At 32.5% G+C, this 19,815-nt stretch overlaps 1 protein-coding gene across 1 annotated transcript; it reads right to left on the bottom strand.

Moving 5' to 3' along the window:
* Window positions 1-1,361: 1,361 nt before the first annotated feature.
* LOC132735181 (uncharacterized) lies at window positions 1,362-17,857 on the bottom strand. Its single transcript, XM_060722105.1, has 18 exons — window positions 17,667-17,857; window positions 16,319-16,361; window positions 15,086-15,360; window positions 14,626-14,699; window positions 13,082-13,354; window positions 12,366-12,470; window positions 11,212-11,267; window positions 10,447-10,532; window positions 9,038-9,131; window positions 8,330-8,432; window positions 7,484-7,661; window positions 6,633-6,773; window positions 6,285-6,424; window positions 5,495-5,707; window positions 4,500-4,597; window positions 3,966-4,090; window positions 3,557-3,625; window positions 1,362-2,811 (listed from the first exon to the last, which is right to left on the bottom strand). Exons 1-18 carry the CDS (start codon window positions 17,761-17,763, stop codon window positions 2,486-2,488), a joined length of 2,496 nt encoding a protein of 831 aa, XP_060578088.1. The 5' UTR covers window positions 17,764-17,857; the 3' UTR covers window positions 1,362-2,485.
* Window positions 17,858-19,815: the final 1,958 nt, after the last annotated feature.

The raw sequence follows: 19,815 nt of genomic DNA on the forward strand, positions 1-19,815 counted from the left end.
TACCAGTTGATGGAAATTAAAACTATTTGGTACAAATATGTTAACCATATTGAGATGACATGCAGAGCGCAGATTTGACCTTCATGTCAAGGTCACACTTTTGAATTTGAATCTCAAAATTATGTAACCACTCAGTATCTTTTACATTGATAGAAAGAAATTAAAATATTTTTTGGCAGAAATATTAGTTATGAGACACTGTGCAGAACTTAGGTTTAGTCTTCCTTAGATTAAAACTGGCCCCACACTGGGAATAACTTACTTAGATAGACTTCTATAGGAAAATACATGTAAGTATTGCTTTATAGACCTTTACAAAACTGATATGAATCATTAGGAATTGCCCGAGGGGTCACTTGACTATATACTTATACAGGAAATTACACATTCATGGCAAGATTCATTTCAATAAAACCTATCACTTGTAAAACACGAATGAAACTGGTGTTAATATTATTTAAAAAAAAAATGTTTTCTTTTTTTAAATTACACAGGGCCGTAATTCAAAACATGCAACATGTTTTGTTGTATTTGACATGATTCTTTATCAATTTGTTATAAAATGAATTCATGCCCAGTTTCAATTACAATCCAACCATCCACTTACTTTAAAAAAAAATTTCAGTATGAAAAGCCTTAACCTAAAAATATTTGGGTTAATTTTGATGAAACCTCTTCTGATATATATAGAGAGTATAGACCATGCCTTCTAGTGGCCATGATACTTAACTAAGCAGAGCCATTTAAACAATCTTTTAAGATTGCTACCCAAAGCTCACTTATGTGAAATATTATCAAAATCAGACCATAGGTTTTGGGTTTTTCTCCAGCGTTCTGTATAAATTAGAATTTTTTCAAACAACTATGAAAGAGTATCACTCAAGGAACATTCCTATTAAGTTTTAATGACATAAGCTTAGTTCTTAGGAGATGTCGTTTAAGACTGCATGCCTCCAGATGAGCCAAAATATTTCCAGAAAATCAAACTTGAAGAAAAATGTACTAACATTTAAAGAAAAGTAAAAGATTCAAGTAATAATTTACATGTTATGTGCAAATAAAGACTGATTTTGAAGTATTCACTACTGACTAACACAGTAATGGCTATTTTTACATATTTTAGCCTCATTTTGGCAATTTATGTGGATTGTTAAGTACTGTATGCAATGTGTAAATTACTTTCTTTGTTCACTTGAAAGTACTTTACATTATAATACAGTTTCAAAATCTTTATGGCAATTAGCATGAATCTTGAGGCAAGCAGACACAGATTCTACACAGTTAACTTGAAGTACATATAAGAATACTTTTTGAAATAGACCAATTCCCAGCCCATATAAAAGATAAAGAAAACTAAACACTGAATTTCATAAAAAAAAGTTTTAATTACATAAAGTTATTTCATTTATAATGTGACAATAACATGTATACCTAACAAATACATAATAAAATCTTAACAAAAATAACCCTACCCAATTCAGTCACAAAAAGTTTTATCTGTAGGATTAAAACCCTATCAACACTGTTAATAATATGCCTGAATACTTGCAGCACTCCTACATATTTTGAAGTAGCCAGCAATGTATTTCAGCCCACATATATGCATTTTTAAAAGAACTATAAGGTCATTTCCAGCAGAGAATTTTTAATTTTGAGGAGAAACAACCTCAAAGATTTTTCATTTGAGAGATTAGCTAAATACTTTGTCAGATTGCAATATAAAACATCTGATATAAAATGATTTATTAAGACATAACTTCATATCATAGAAATATACCATTATCTACTGACATGTAATCTGAATCGAATCCTAATATTTTTCTTCCATCATTTACACAAACTGTTAACACACTAGTTGGTATACATTGTAAATCAACTTAATGCTGGGCTTTATATAATGTACATGGCTGAGATACAATGTACTTTCCCTCAGAAATTAAATGCATTAAAAACACATTTGAGGGGTGTTGAAGCCCCTTTTTTCATGCAATAACATTTGAATCAGGACATGGACACATTTAAAAGATTCCATTTTTTATGCAAGAATACATGCTGACTGATTTATTGACTGGTGACTGTTTAAATCAGTCATTACAGTCTAGTTAGAATTTCATTATAAGCATTACATCAAACTTTTTCAAAGCAATTATTTTCTGCTTTCCCCAGTTTTAATATGCATATCTTTTCCAACATGGTGGATTTAAGTCAACCTTCATTGTGTAATTATAATTTTATTCTCTAACAATAGCATGCAAAAGTTTGTCATCTTTATCAATATATTTCATTCTTGTTTCAAAACAGAATTATTCTTCTTCATTTTTTCCATTTTCTTTCATTATTTCAGCTCACTCAATCAGTGTCAATACATTAATTCACTAAAAAGTAATTTTCTCTTTAGTTTTTCTTGGCTCAGCAATTTTGGGATTTGCTACAAACAGCCCTATTGTTATAATTTAGATTTCAAAATTATATCAACAACAAACTTCTATCTTTTGGGTCCACCTGATTTAAATTTCTTATTTTTCCCTGCTTTAAAGTTTCCTTTGCCTCCTTTCTTCCCACCTTTTCCTTTCTTGCGGGCAAAGAAAAACGATTTACTATTTGGTTTACTATCTGAAGATTTTCCTTTTTGCTGTCCTTTCTGCTTTTTATTTTGTCTTTGTGGAGATTTATTGTCCTTTGTGTTTCCTGTTTCTCCCTCTGACTGGTTTTCTTGTTTTCCTTTCTTTTTGTCTTCAGATTTTTTAGGTGAATCAGTCTCCCCTTCATCTCCACTTGAATCAGAATTCACCTCTAATGACTCTTGTTTCTCTATGATAACAAAAGAAGGAGCTAATTTTAACATTTGGATTAATTTTTAAAAATTCAAAGCTGTGCACAACCATCTTAGAAATTCACTGAGAAATACAGTGTTAAAACATTATACATTTAGAAGTACAATGTACTTCATGTATATCATATGAAGAAAACTGGCCAAAAAGATTTCTATTCATAAAGTATTCACTTGTTAAACCAGTATATACAAGTATGTTCAATTTTCTTCAAATTTCAAAACACCTTTAATACAGAATTGCCTGAACCAAATAAAACTTAATTAATAATAATGCATGTTATAAAATGGAACTGTGCATGGTTTATTAATAGAATTTACATATCAGAATTGTTGACCCATACCATAATTAAAAAAATTCAAAATAAGTATTGACCGATTAACGAATAATGCAGAGCATGACCAAATGGCATGGATATGCGAGCTGACCTTTGTCTGCACTGGCAGCATGGGTCAGTCGATTCAGTTGCATCCAGCAGGCTAAGGGTTCAATATTCAAACTGATAATCAAACAGAATAGTCTTCATACAGGTGGAGGTTTACCCAGGCTAATCCTGCGGCATTGTTCTTTATAGCCTTATAAAAATAGAAAATCTTCTAGAGTATCATTACTTCAATATTTTATACACATTTTATAGAGCTGTCACTATATTTAATATGAATTATATGCATTAAATAGAAGACATTCTGTAAAAATATATAATAACTACATGTCATTTGACTTACCTTCATTTTGTTCATTTTCTGATTTGAAAAATCCCCCTAGCTCCCCAATAGTTTCATCTTTGCTTGTCTCTGTATAGGAATAAAATAAAGATAAAATACAAAGTACTTTACAAGAATAATAACTTATAAAACTAGTGAAATCAACAAAGACGATTTAAAAATATTGTATATTTAAGAAACTATATTTGCAAGTTCTATAACTTGTAGCATTAAACAGGCACTAGGATGTTATGGCCCTTGAATTACGGAAATTATGAAAATGCTGGCATATAACATAATAAATCAATCCTGAAACTTAAATACCTGTCCTTTTAATGCAATATTGTAAAATAAGTTATTAAAATGAAAATAGTAATGTTCTTTTATAGACAGAGAAGAGATAATATACTTATATAGTGCGGTAACTCACCTTTTCCTGGGATTTTATTTGAGAATTTTTTCAATTTAGCTACAAAGAATCCATCTAAATTATGTGTATGTGGGTAAAATCTTCTAGTCATCTTCATATTAGGATGGAACCGGAATTTTTCAAAACTGAAAAAAATAACAAATGAGGTTTTGTAAAAAAATTTAAAAATTTTTTTTTTTTAATTGGTGGAAGCTGTAGTTGAGAGTATGCTACTGACAATATTTTCAATCCTTTACCAGGAGGCAATGACTTAAGGGCATAAACTTGGTTGATCTAAGATGTAAACATCTAAATCTCTTCCTGTAGTAAAACTTAAGTACTTGAGATGGTAGCAATTTGGCTATACCACCAGTATATAGCCAGATTAGCCTACACTGAGCACTCCTATTGGCAGTTTATCTCAGTATTGAAATATGTCAAACTATCAATAAATGGTAAAAAAATGAAGCAAAAAACCTCATTCCACTAATTCTACATAACAAACTTATTCTGTAGGTTTACAATTAAATGGCATCAACAGTATATAAAACTTACTTAGAAAAACCTTCCTTCCCAAAATCTATACCAGCAGAGACAAGTTTAACATTACGTTTCTTCAAAGCATAGTCTATAACCCATTCATTTTCTTCAACCTGAAAAATATAATATGTATAATAATTTTTATTTCAGTTCTGATATTCAATTAAAGCCTTCATCCCTTAGCCTGACTACAGAATCTATCCATGCAATCAGTACAGATGAGATCAAGATCAGCTGGCATCATGCCAGTCTGCCCTGTCTGCCATTCAGTCACTACAATGTAAAATCATTTTCAGGGAAAATTTCATATTTTGTAACGACTCAGTATTTTGAAATTTTCCCTAAAAATGAAAGTTTTGTTCAGATAAAAGACGCACAAGTCCATCAGTTGTGTTTTACGTCGCTCAAAGCCAGTATAGGTCATATGGTAGCTTTTCAGCATAACTGCTGGAAGAAGACCTCAGATGCCCTTCCATGCATTTTGTCAGGCATGAACAGGCACCCGAGTAGAACCACTCAGCCATGGATGCCCCCTGCTTCCAGGAACTAACTAGTACTGGTGTCTTTGAGAAAACAATTTTACATGGTACTGACCTTATTAGGACTCACACCCATAATCCCTGGGTTGAGAGACAGGCAACTAAACCACTTGAGTTATTGCACCCCTTATGAAGTATTTTGATATTGAAAGCCTGTAAGGAACTTTGGATCCCAACAGCAAAATTACAAAATGTCATCCTTATATTTCAGCTATTGCATATCCAGTTCTTAAAGCTAGCAAAAAAAGCTTTTCCTACAGATTGCCTTTCCTTCACTTGCTTATTTCTGCTTCATAATATGATATTTTCAAATAAATGCTTTACTGTCATTACAAAATCTATAATTCTAGATGTTTTGATTGATAACTTATTGTTTAACCACAAAGCATACAAAAGTATGATACTGAAAATTTCAGGGATTAAGTGGATAATTTGTGGTCTGGAAAAATAACTGAACATTATAAAACATACCATCACAGAGCATGTAGAATATACAATATATCCTCCTGTTTTAGAATTAGCATCACAACAATCTATGGCGGCTAAGATCAACTCTTTCTGTAACTGCGAACATTTCTGTATATCTGTCTCATCTTTATTTATCTTCACCTCAGGATCTTTCGCAATGACGCCAGTGCCGCTACATGGGGCGTCAAGTAACACACGGTCAAATCCCTTCAATACCTGATTAATTAAATAACAAAATATTCATGGAAACTTATATTAAGTAGTCTATTTCAAATATTAATGAAAACTTATATTCAAGTCTTGTTGGAAATATTCAATGAATTTTATCAAACATATAACAGTATAGGTTTATTTAATCAGAGTTCATAGGAGAGACTTATCGCAAAAATATCATTTGAACACTACCTTACAGCTCTTTATAGCAGATTTACAGTAATGCAATATTTTTTTTCTTTAATCAAAATACATGTAAAAATTTATTCATAAAATATGCATCTTTCAACAAATAGTGACATTGCATTTTACCTTTCAGAAATAATTACTATCACTATCTAACATATCTGCAGATCAATAATAAATAAAGGAGAATTAACCCAAATTTCTTAAATGGACAAGTCCAGCTTTCATTTTTAGAACAGTCCATTATCAATATTGGGAATATTAAGATGAAAATTTGAAGTTATTCAGCCAACAGTTAAGAGTCTGGTCAGACATCATGCATGTTCAGTCTTGTCTGGCAAATGCTTATCACTTCCAGTTTCAACAGATTACTGGTTCAACATGTAAAACTTACCTCTGGGAAATGTCTACCATCATAATCAGACACGACAGTGTTTGTTATTCCCATTCTGTGTATGTTACCAATGATAGATTTTGTCCGATCTTTGCTGGCATCGTTGGCAAACAGCATTCCTGTATTCCTCATCAATGCAGCTATAACAAGATAATTATACTTTCTTTACAAACAACATACTGTTTTCAGATCTTTTACATGTGTGTAATATTTTAGGTAAAATTATCATTCCAAAACTTGTTTTCTTACAAGGCAGAGCAAAAATATTGTTTTGACAATAAAAGGACTTTACCTGAGCTTATTAACCAAGTGCCAAGGAAAATAAGTCTATGTAATATAATATCATACCTATATAAGTAGTTTTGCCACCAGGTGCAGCACTCATATCTAGGATTCTCTCCCCTTCCTGGGGGGCCAGAGCCATCACTGGGAGAAAACTGGACCCTCCTTGTAACATATAATGGCCAGCCAGATATTCTGGTGTAGCCCCTGAAAATATTAACAAAATTTGATCTATACATTATGTGAGAATAATCATACAGTTTATCTGTAGATAGATATTTTTTACAAAGAGCTAATGTCTTCCTTCACCATTACGCTGAAGTGTATCATATTTCAATGAACAAAATCTCTCCTTAGATAAAATAACATCAAGGCAGTCATTCTCCTGACACATTAATCCTTCACAATGTTTGTAAGCTACATTTTATGTTCTATACCCAGCAAAAACTTAAGTTGCTTAGGATGGGTTGTTTTCTTGGAGACAAATAATTTTTGAGTTATTTGACATTTGAGTTATTTGACAAAAATGTTTGAGTTATTGAAAGATGAATTTCCATATAAAGTTCTTCCTTTCAAAAGAAGGAGCAACTTGGAAACAGTAATGTCCCATAGACAATTTGAAAACAACGAATTATAAAAATATGTAACAGAGCAAAAAAAAAAGCCTTACCATAAAAATGTATTTTAAAGCATATTTATACTAAGAGACAAATGTTATATTTTTATCATGATAACTTACCATTATTTTAAACAACTAAATAATAAATATTTTAAATCGACTTGTCAATCTTTGAACAAAAGTTTATCATTTTTAGGTAAAGTTTCATTAAAAGTTCTGACTTAAAAGGGAACAGCGCAGACTATGCCGTTTGAGCGTGGTCTGCACTGGCCAGCAACTTTAAGTTTTATCCACTTACCTAAGGGTACTTGTGAATCATAAACAACCAGGCCTACTTTTGACCACTTCCCTATAGGGTCCAGGTTAACTCCCCTGTTGATAAGGGCCTGAGCTAGGTCCCTTCTTCTTGTCTTTAACGTGTTGGTACGTATAGTAACAGGTCTCGGTACTTCATTTGCTTCCAGGAAATCCACAATCTAGAAGGAGGAATTATCAATGGCATATAATTAAAATGTTGTTTTTTTCCTCCCTTTTGGGAACAGAACTGAATCCACCATATTTGGAAATCTTTTGCATAAAGGAATTTTAACAATTTTATAATACTTTTATTTACTTTAAAAAAACATATAAATGTTATAAACTGTTGGGGAGATAATGAAAGGCAAAACTGAAAATTTCATCATGGACAGGATAACTCTGTCAAAAATCACCAGACCATTACCAAATTATAACTTGACCTGCATTTCCCGATGACATATCCAACGTCAAATTGGAGTTGAATGTGAGCAACCGTTACCAAGATAATAAACGGAAACTGATAATGACGGAAGAATGGAAGGACGGAACAGGGTAACACTATATGCCCTGGCCATTTTATTATTTTTTTTGTGTGCAAATCTTAGTCCAATTTGAGTATAAACCATTGCAACACTTTCATTTTTGCAATAAAAATGATTATTCTGGAATAACAGGATGAAGGATGATCTGAAAATTTAAACACAAGTTACTGGCCCAGTCCTACATCAAATGATACACAAATCTTGAAAAAATATTTCCAGTCACGTCATGCCAAAAAAAAACTGAATGGAGTCCCTTTAATAATAAAATTCTGGTATGTAATTAAGATTATATAATCATTGCTTACCTCTGTAGGGAAAAGGCTCATCAGTTTCTCCATAAGAAATTCATTATAACTGTAGTATAGACATAGATCTTTCCTCAGCTGCCCTATATACGCCTGTCTGGATCTGTAATATAACAAAATAATGACTCATTTAATCATTATCATTCTTCCATGTTTCCACTTTCCTAGCAGATTTCAGTAAAGTCCTATCTATTATCTAAAACTTACCACTGCTAGTTATACAAATTAAAGAGTTAATGGGTTTTCATCATCATACCACTAAAATCACAGATTAATATTACAGCAGCTCTTAAAAATAATAAAACTTTCATAGCTCCAAACAAGTTAAACACTTTGAGTTGTTCTATTTCTGTCACCTTATTTTCATATGGCAAAGTTATCAAGGATTTACATTACCATAACAATTTAATCATAAGTCCCCTTTTATCATAAGATATCAAAATTTGCCAATACTTTTAACTCATTTCTATTTCAAATATTTCATTTTTTGTAACAAATTAAAAATGGTGGTAAGCAGGTTTATAGTGTTGTTTCTTCAGGTTGTAAGCGGGAGGGCGTAAGTTCAAATCGCAGCCTGTTCGAATCACATGATCTTTTCTGATACAACTGCAGCTTTCTGTTACAAACTGGCTCTCCACTGATCAAATTGGCCCATATAACTGCAGCTTGCACCAAGTTTTGTTTTTTAAAACAAAATAAAATGCTTACTTTCCTTCTTCTTTTCTCTCTTTAAAGTCAGCAAGCACATGCATAACATCTTTAATCCTGTGTTGAATCATAGCCAGGTCTGGTGAAGTGGCGGGTAAATAAATGTTAAGGCATCTCTAATTCATATATAACCAGACTCACAAGTCCAGAAAACTGAAGGGCCACACTGCTCAATCAGAATTTTAAGAAACAAAAACAATAATCCATATATTAAATTCAATGTTTCAAGAACATATTCAGAGTAAACTTTTTTGTTCAAAAGTTACAAGCAAAAATCAGAAAAACTGTTTACAACAAATTTTCCTAAGTAAAATTGCAGACAGTGAAAAAAAAACACCTTATATAAAGGTAAAAAAATATCCATTATAAATTCTACTGAATTGAGAATTGACCATTTCTCACCAAGTTACAAATCAGACTAATTCATTTATACATGTGAAAACTTAAGGCTTTAGCTTTATTTTTCATCAAATCAGAATATTGACTCTGTAATTAATTATTAACTTGCTGGAAGTAAAAGTGGTCAGTCTACAATTGGTATAGAGCCAGGCCATCCTGCACATCTAACCATTACTGTTGGCTAACTAACTTTAACATTTCATATACATATCCCTAAAGTTAATAATGGACATTCCAAAAATGAAAGAGGGACAAGAACAATTTTGAAATTCAGCCGGTTAAAGGCTACGCTATAAGCTTATGATTACAGAACAGTTCCTGCCTTAACCCATTACCTTATATAAACGCCTTTTAACGCCTCCCCCACCCCCCTATTTGTTGTCCCAAATGGTGAAAAAATGCCTTATTTAGACCCCAACACTTGTTTTTGTTTGAGAAATATTGCTTAAAAAAGTGACCACTTTTTCGACGCTGCCCCCCATCCAAAAGGTGTGCCCCCTTCTGTTGGGGAGGTTTGAAGGGGGGCGGTAGTCCCCCTCGCCAAGAAAATGTTGGACTTCTGAGAGGCTAAAAATGACCCCAGGTCGATCATAAGGTAACGTGTTACCATAAGCCTTTGATTCTATCTCAATCCATTAAGAAGTTGCAGCACTTTGAAATCAATTTTGATGGAAAATATCAACGCAAAATAGTGATTTTTTGGCAATTTTGAGATGTCCCCTCGTTGCCATGGTAACAGGAAATTTAAGACTGAGCATGTTGTTACAAAGGCAATGGTCTAGTTAACATTTGTGCCAAGTTTGATTAGTATTGAAGCAGTTTTTATAGTTTTATAGCAATTTGAACTTGTAACAGGAGACTTTTCAATGAAAATAGCCATTTTTCACAAAATGCTCATAAAGTAATGGGTTAAAGACCCTAGATTTTATGTTTAAATAAATTTAAAGCTTGATTTTGGATCTGTTTATAGAGCATTGACTGGTTACTATGGTAATTCTATAAAAGGATATTTTCTTTCTCTATTTCTTGTCCACTAGGTAGTGTGTATTTCTCTGTTTGTGCTATATTTGTCTGTAACTCATCCTCAGCAAGTTTCCTGCAAGTCAAAACATGTCATCTCATTATATAATATTTATATTTCACAAATGTTATAATTACGTATTAAAGACTTTCAACGATTGTTTTTGCACTTGATTTTGTAGCTCACCTAGCACTTATTTTATGTGGTATGGCTATCTTTTGCCATCTTTGTGGAGAAGTCTCAATAGAATCACTGACCTTCTAAACTAGTTGGATGGCATGAAAAAGAAACTGAAACAACTCAAAAGGGATTGGGACCAGCAGTGGCAAAGAACAAATGCTTGCAAGTGTGACATTTTAACTATTTTAATATTACTAAATTATAAAATAGCACACATGGCAATTTAACAGGGATTGTCCTGTAATCTATATTAGTTCTAACCTGTTCTCCTCTATATTTTAACAACTTTTCTTTTAGTGATCATTCAACCAACAGGTTTTATTTGGTTGGATTTCATGTTACACTGACACAGTAAAAGTCATTATGGAGACTAACCAGCTTAAGTAGTGGAAAATGACATCTTGTGCTCCTTTGTCATTTATTTCTGGCAGGAACAAGCACATGAGTAGCATCACCATTTATAAATTTTAACAAGACTTAACTTAATATCAAAATTATATCAATAAAAGATTTGAAAGAACATTAACAAACATAAATGACAGATGACTTATCATAAAATGTGTTAAATACTAACTTATCTTGCTTTTCTTTCTTCCTTAACTTCTTGGCTGCTTTCTCAACAGGTAACATCTAGCAGCGAAAAAAAAATAATACAAAATTCACAAGTCTTAAAACTTCTCTCTCATTAAATATATAGAGGATATTTGTTTAGTTCAGTGTAAGATCGGAATATATTTCACCGAGTGAGCACCAAAACGTATATTTCAAGATAGGCGCAGCCACAATGAAATGTGAACTTTTGGTGTTCACAAGGTGAAATATATTTTGATCTTACACTAAACTAAACAAATTTTCTTTTTATTACATGCAAAGAAACGTTTTAAAAAGACATTAAACCTAATACTGAATGAAAAGCGCGCCAAATAATAATACAACGTGACGTCATTTACGACGTCACGTCATTAAGTTGGTACCCAGTACTGTGCACGCTGGTTACTGTGCACGCTGGTATTTCACTAAAACAACGGGGCTTAAATTCAAAACAGTGAAATTATCAAAGTGGTAATTTCACTGTTTCAAACAGTGAAATTACCAATTTTATATCACTGATATATTTCTATAAACCACCGAAAAGCATGTAATAAAAAACAGAATCAGCACATGTGCCAATAAAAACATAATCATTGAAATACAGATACATTGGTAATTACAATGGCTGCTCTTTTTGTAAGTTAAAAAAAAAAGACAACAAAAAACTCACATATTGTCATCACATTAGTGCAAGAACTGGTTAACTCCTATTTTAATTTAGAAGGACTTAACCCGTTACTGCATTAAGGTGATGTTAATTTAATCTATATATAATAAGCTTACACCATTATAGTTCTAACCATTACTTTGCCATGACTAAGAGTGTTCAGCCTTTGCCATCAGTTTAAAGTGAGTCCAGCCAGCACATCCATGCTGTCTGACCAGGCTCTATACTGTTGATAGCTCTATTTTTATATTTAGACACTGTAATCCCTTGAACATTGAATGGACTGTTCCAAATTCAAAGCAGGGCAAGTCCATTAGATTACGGGTTAAAACTTTTTTAACTGCATAAATTTCATTCATATTACACAATATCCTGTTCAATTTCTTTGGTGTCAAACAGTGCAAGAACTTGTGTAAAAGATGAATATGTAATGAATATTTTCAAATTTATATAATGTACTAAAACTTTACCTCATCCCCCTCTTCATCGTCATCATCATCACTATCATCAGAGTTGTCATCATCAAATTCATCAGCCATATCATCACTATCATCATCATCACTGTCCTCCTCAGTCTGAAATACAGTATAGACAGAAATAAGTTTTACATGAACAAGTAATATTTGTAAAACATATATTCACCCCGCCTTATAGAAACCAGTTAGTCATGTAACATGGATTTCTTATATGTCAACATTTTCAAGATCAGGACAGTTAACAAGGTCACTATGATGTTGATTATCTGTCCACTTTGCAATGTAAAAGTGACTTTAAACACATTCATCTTACATAAAATGAAAATGCCTTTTAAATCTGTAATGAAAAAACATTTTCTTTGATAAGGTCACTTGACCTTGAACAAATTGACCTTGAACTTGGACCCAATAACCTTTAAAACCAATAGGGGTTTACTAGTCAGGTTTGGCCTCTACATCAGATCTTAGGTCTGTATGCCACAACATTCGATAGTTATTAATGTAGCAAGGTTTTTGTTGTCAAGGCCATAGTGACCTTGATCTTTAATCAAATGACCTCAAAATCTATTGTGGCCATTAATAACTCATGACCAACCTACATACCAAATGTTAGGACTGTAGGCCAAAGCATTCACACATAAAACTAAATAAGAGACTAGAGTGAGAAATGAATACTGGAATTGCTTTAAACTACATTTTTTTAATCTTACCAACAGTTGCTTTCCTTTCCCAGCAGGTTTTAGCCATGCTTTATTATCATCAGTATATCCTTTTACTTTATCATCATCATCATCCTCCTCATCATCATCCTCCTCATCATCATCATCGTCACTCTCTGAAGCATCACCTGCTTCTAACTGTTGACTGGTATCAAACTGTATTTCATCATCATCATCATCCTCTTCCTCTTCTTCATCATCTTCTTCTTCATCATCATCATCATCATCTTCTTCATCATCATCATCACTATCTGCATCTTCATTCTGCAAAGGAAAAAGTTCAAGCCAATATACACTACCAACCTGACTTTAAACAAGAGTGCCTTGATTACCTTAGATCATCCATTGCTAGAAAATGTAATGATCTCAATGCAAATGTTATGTCAATTTTGAGTAGGCCCATTTTGCCAAGAATTATATCACTTTTGTACCAGTTCAAAAGGAAACTCTGAGCGCCAAATATCTTAACTCAGAAAGTTGCATTTTCAGAAAAGACATAAATAAACCTTCCAATATAAAAGTCTATATATAAACTAAGTGACCCCTGAGGGCATGATTTTTTGTGGTGGACCACAATGTGATGTTACATACCAAATTTCTAAGCTATAGACATAGCAGTTTCTAATGAAAAGATGTAAATAGTCTGTTTCCTATAAGGGCCTTTACCAAGCAAGGGCATCTATTTAGTATTATACAATTTTGTAGATGACCACAAGGTGGCGTAGCATGTATTAACTAAGCTCTATGCATGACAGAAGACTCTGAGAAGAAATTTATAAAGGAATTTATTCTTTTAAGTCTATTTTTAGCTAATGTGACCTAGTTGTGATTCAGACTGGTACCATTTATTTCAATTTTGAAGATGCCAAAAAAGTTTGTAAAAAACCACCCTTGTGGATAACTCATGTCAAACTTCATGCTATCAAAAATTTCCATTTCTAACCACTTTTTGCTCATGTGAACAGAAAAAGTATTCTTTTTTCAAAAATAAAATGGAAAGGTAATATCAGTTGTTAATGACAACTAAACTTAACTGCCAACATTTTCACCATCACAATATTTATTATTCCAGACCCTTTTCTTTTATTTTGTACTAATATATACTTATCATTATCTTTGTTTAAACATCATTTAATATAAAGATTTTAATGTAAAAAAAGCTTTTAAGTTATTTGAACCACTATATAGTCAGCTTTCTGTAACTAACACACTTACACTGTAGTGGTGATAAAAGGTCCATATGATGAAATATGGCAAGACATTATATAAGGTTACTAGATACTCTAAACATGTCCTCAAACCTCCAGTAATTTAGTAACTTGTTAGTTCTACATCTCATAATAAAAATTGACTGTGACATAAAAATGGATGACTTTACACTAATTATTATTAATCTTATGTCAGCTAAAAATGATAAGAATGTGCTATACATACAGCTTGTTTCACTCTTGAGCTTTAAAAATCTAGTTTCAACAAAACTTGCAATAATTCACAATAAAATTCCAATTAAGATTTAGCTCATTAAAATCACCTACCATTAAATGTTTGTTTTTGCTAGTTGGAGTAACGTCCATCACTTCATCCTCATCCTCTTCTTCTGAAGATTCTTCTAAAATAAAATAATCCACTTTTCATGTAATACATTTCTAACCCTTAACCTGTTGGAACTGAAAGTGATATGCCTTTCACACTGCCACCAGTATAGTACAAGGCCAACCTGAACAACATGACCAACTCGTTACTGTTGGTAGCTCAAATAGTGAATTTGAAATCCCCTCCAATTCAAAGCTGGGCCAATCCATTTCACATATTCGACATGTCACGGTTTAATACATTTTTTTCCAATTATCAATTCATTCTAAATCTAAGTACCTTCCCTATCCTTTATTCCTTCAATCTTTAATGTTAAACAAAGACATCAAACCAAGAACCAACAGTACCTTGGAGTATAAAGACTAATCAAAATTAAATCACTGAAACAAACAAAGAACTTACCCTCTGAATCTTCGTCAGAATCCTCGTCCAACTTTCGTTTCAGTGTTTTCTGCAGATTCTGCCGATACTTTTCGTTCTTCCCATTTTGCTTTCCAGCATACTTCTGTTGTAATTTACCATTTAGTTTATTTTGCTTCCCCTTGTTGTCTCCCTTGGTTGAGGTTACCTGGTTTCCATGTTTATTCTCAAAATTTTTAGTGATTGCCTTTTTGTTTTTCAGTTTTTCTATTTTCTCTTCTTTTCTAACTTCCGCCTTTTCAGCCCGCTTTTTTAATCTGAAAATGAAACAATAATTTTCACTTTGATTGTCTCCTCTTAAATGTTTTTAATTCAAGAAAGCTATGATGGCTGTTTCATCCCTGAGAAAAGAATGGAACTTCCTTTGGTGATATATGCTAGTGCACACATTACCCAACCCTATCATGAGAAGTAAAAACTTAGATCTAAGCCTAATTATAGTTGTCACCTCATCTGGCCTATGCTTAATATCCTTACCTCAGCAAAAACTCTGTGACCTAAAAGTTGAAATTCATTCTAATCTCAAGATTTTCCATCAACATAATACTGCAAACTTCTTTTTTACCCTTGATACTTGACCAAAATAAGCTTTCCCAAAAAATAGCATGTGAACACAAATGCAAAGCACACAGTCAAACAAACAGTGTCTTTCTCCCTTGGGAGTAAATATAAAAATACCTGACTGATTACCTTCTACCAACTCTCAAGGGTGAAGGTCACTGTGTTTGTTTGCATGTGTAGTCACATGATAGTTCTTGTTTATCCCCCTTATTTTGTCAGACAAGAAAGGTTTTCTATTGATATGGCATGGTGTCCTAGTTGGCAACTTGGATTTAAAGAACTACAGGAGGGTCCCAATGCCCTTGACTTCACTCATCTGGCTAAAAAATTTACGGGGATGGGAAACTTAAAGTTGCAAGCAAAATCTTTTGCAAGCAAAATCTTAATCAAAAGCTATGATACTTGGGTTAGTAGAAAATCAAGTTTTTTCTGTTTTACTTTGATTAGACCTGGTGACTGAACTTTTAACCCAACTTTACCGGATATTACCCATATAAGATTTTTAACTTCTGATGATAGTTTGCAGACGTTACTACAAGAAACATCCTGATAAAGTTTGATGAAGATAAAATCTAAAATGCAATTTGAAATGCGCCAACACACACACACATTCTGGGCAAATTACTAACAAAGCAAGTAACAAAGTGTATGTACCTTTTCTTCTGGTGACTGCTTAGTTTTTTCTCAGCATCATCATCTGCAAAAGTAAGTTAAAAACTGATAACTTCTGTCATTCTTGTAAAACATAACATAACCTCTTACTTCTATACAAAAAAGGATGAACAATAACATACTGAATATAATAACAATTTGATCAGAAAATGTTAATTTCCATAATCAAGGAATCAGTACCAGCAGGCTACCTGCACTTTTATTTATTAAAGCATGCCATGGTACCATTTTTTCTGGTTTCCTGTCTCAATATGGTTCCCATTTAAATTGACATTCTGATTGCCTATTACCATATATCCTAATATCAAGTTTTGCAAATGTACATTTCCTGAAATGGGACTCTTAAGTGCGTTCACGATCTTTTATAAAAAAAATGATTATAAAATACGTAAATTTATTGATTCAATGGTATATGGAACAATTTATGTTAAATAATTACCCTTTTAATTAATGCAACTTAATAAAAAAAATGGAATAAATAGATATAGACGTATCAGTGAAATTTTCAGGGTCATATCTAGTTGAGCGCCACTTTTTCAATTTAACTCAACAATAATAGACAGTATAATCTGATAACAGATGTCAAAAAATTGCTCAATTTTTCCACTTAATAATTGTTAAAGCATTTCGAGTGAAAATGGAAGCAGTGCATAAAAAATTCAAATACCAAGATACCTTTAAAACTGAAAATATAAAGTAAAAATGAAAGACTTCGCAGTTCATAGGTTTTGCCTAATTTCATACGGGGAAGTTAAAGTCCGGGTCCGCTTTGGCTTGCCTGGCTATAGACTACACATGTATATTCAAAAGAAAATCAAATAAAAAACAATTAAAAAATATAAAGAATTCTATACCTATCAATGAAATTGTCAGAGTCAGTTCCAGTTAGGCGCTGCCATTTACAATGTAACTCAATGATAAAAGGCGGTGTATTCCGTTTCCGATAATGGAACGAATCTCAACGTTCGGATTAATAATAATGGACGAGTGTTCAGAGTGAAAATGGAAGAGGGTACATATAATACCGAATGACACATTTAAAACGATAAAAATGAAAGGATCTTTTCACCGACTTTCCCGTTCATAGGCTTTGCCTAATTTCATATTAAAATCTGATTATTATAGACTAGTGCCTGATCTGCCTGAAATTTGAATTGTTTAAAAGCATGCAAATTCAACAGAACTTTTCGACATGTTTCCCTATGAGTGACATTAAATAGTGTTAACATATTAATTATTGTTGATGGAATGATGATATAACACAACATAATCATGGAAAAACCAATAATTCCATGTATTTCTTCTATCATCTTTACACATTTATAAATACCGTTTGTCGTTTTAGCAAACATTGGCGGCGGCTGTTTCTTCGCTTTACGGCCCTTTCCAGTAAACTTTACGTCCATCGGATCCCTTTTTCGTCCCATGATTACTGGTTTTCTAAAAAAATAATGAAAATTTAGATAAATTTACACGTGCAGATGTTTTTGCCGTAAAACAATGCTGTTGTCGCAAAATTTATAAACGAACCCAAATGAATAATAAAAAGCGCAAAGAACGTTTATACGCGAAGATTATGACTGAGAGGCGCTGTCAGGGAAAAACAGCATTAGTCTATACATGGAGCTAATATAAGACTATTGTTTATATATCTGTGGTCTAAAATATTATAACATATATGTGCATCAATTAAAAGATAAAAGGATAAAAATACAGGGTGAAGTCATTAAAAAATATCATGGTAGGATTTTAAATATTATACTGTGCTGCTCTTAGTTCACGGTATTTAACGCTTCGAAACAAGAAAGAAAACTGTGAACTTAAGGTAGAAAAAAGTTTAAATAACTGAATGTTATATTGCTCAATTTTAAACATTGTCTTTACTTTGTAACTCAAAATTACTTTTTGTTACATAACATGAAACCATATACAAGAACACTCATGTAAAAACTTCAGTAACGAATGAAACGGGACTTCCATTTGAAAGTTAGAGACTCCAAACTCTCGGACATTGGAGTCACATAAATATCTATCTCTGAGTACTGCCAATCCCTCTTGCGAGTGTTATAGGCAGGAAATAAGGCGTGCGTCGGGTGTGTTATAAAGGTGTGAGAGAAAGTAAAAACCTGAAAATGAACATGATCAGGACAGTGAGAGACATTGAAAACTTCTAGTCATTGTTAAAATGTTTTTATTAGTAAGGGTGAAAGAAAGATTTAAAAGTAAAAACACAACAAGTCAAGTAATACTGTATCTTAACCACTGCCTGTTTGTATTGATCTAGATCGGGCGGGGTGTCAGTGTTCCTTGGGAGCTGGTTCCAAAGTGTTATACAGTGGAGGAAGAACGAGAACTTACGGTAGTCTGATGTGACCTGTATTTTCCTAAGAGAGAGGGGGTGCATATGTCTAGTAAGCCTAGATGGAGTTTTAAAGTAGGTGGAAAGGCTAATGGCTACTAGATTATGGTGAATTTTAAAAAACATAATAAGTCTAAAGTCTTACTTTGTTACTCAAAATTACCTTTTTTAAAATAGGGAAAGATGTAAAAATACTTTTTTACCAGTTGCAAGCAAACGTAAACGTATGTTTACTCGTGGTAGATCTGGAAATTTAGTTGGCACAAAACAATTGATGCACGTACTTATTAAGTAGCGCATGTAGTATAACTTATAGAATAGAATAGAATACTACGAGTCAAGCTATTGTGATATTTTTCTCAATATCTCCTACATTCTGACCCAGCAGAATCTAACTGAGCGCGTCAAAATATTTTGACAAGAACGGAATGGTAGGGTAAATCAAGTATTTTTGTTGGCTTTATGTGTTGACCACATGCACATATATTAGGCAATAAAAGAAATATTATTTCTATATTCATGGCTGAACAGCGATTCCAAGCATTTTTGGAAATGCTTATACTTGTATTTTTTTACCACAGGCACGAGTAAAAAATTGCCTCCTTAAAAATATACTATAGTTAAGAGAAGGCCGAAACTCCAGATTCGAGACTACGAGCAAGGGATTCAATTCTCGGGACGTTGTGAAAACAATTGTCCAGATAAGTAAAAAAATAAACTTTTATCACTATTTCACGTTTGTATTAAGCTTCCAAAGGAGACCGACCCCAAGTCTTTACCGCTCCCGTTCATGAAATATATATCAGCAAACGAGCGCATTAATAAAAAATACTCTTACAAAATTTTGATTTTGAAATACCAATGATTTTTTTTATTTTGCGAACACAAATTTTGTCCGCCTACTGCACATAAAGACAGACAAAAACATTGCCAAAATTAAATACATATCCTTAATTACATATAGCTGCTTTCAAGTTAGTACAATCAGTGTATTTTCTAAGACAAAATCATTTGATCCATTTGTTTCATATATTAGTTTTCCGGCCTTCTCTTAACTATTTAGTAGTATTTTTTTTCTTTTTGGATTTTGACACATTTAAGATGAACATACTGTAAAGGT

This window comes from Ruditapes philippinarum, unplaced genomic scaffold (assembly GCF_026571515.1).
Source record: "Ruditapes philippinarum isolate M1 unplaced genomic scaffold, ASM2657151v2 ctg1516_1_1_1_1, whole genome shotgun sequence".
Classification (NCBI taxonomy): Eukaryota; Metazoa; Mollusca; class Bivalvia; order Venerida; family Veneridae; genus Ruditapes; species Ruditapes philippinarum.

Bases quoted from the DNA above. Each gene is read 5' to 3' on its own strand.
- LOC132735181 (XM_060722105.1), bottom strand. From the start codon at position 17,763: ATGGGACGAAAAAGGGATCCGATGGACGTAAAGTTTACTGGAAAGGGC. The intron at 11,268-12,365 runs GTAAAGTTTTAG...TTTCGCTGCTAG, and splicing joins ACGATGAAGAGGGGGATGAG to ATGTTACCTGTTGAGAAAGC. The intron at 4,091-4,499 runs GTAAGTTTTATA...TATTTTTTTCAG, and splicing joins GGGAAGGAAGGTTTTTCTAA to TTTTGAAAAATTCCGGTTCC.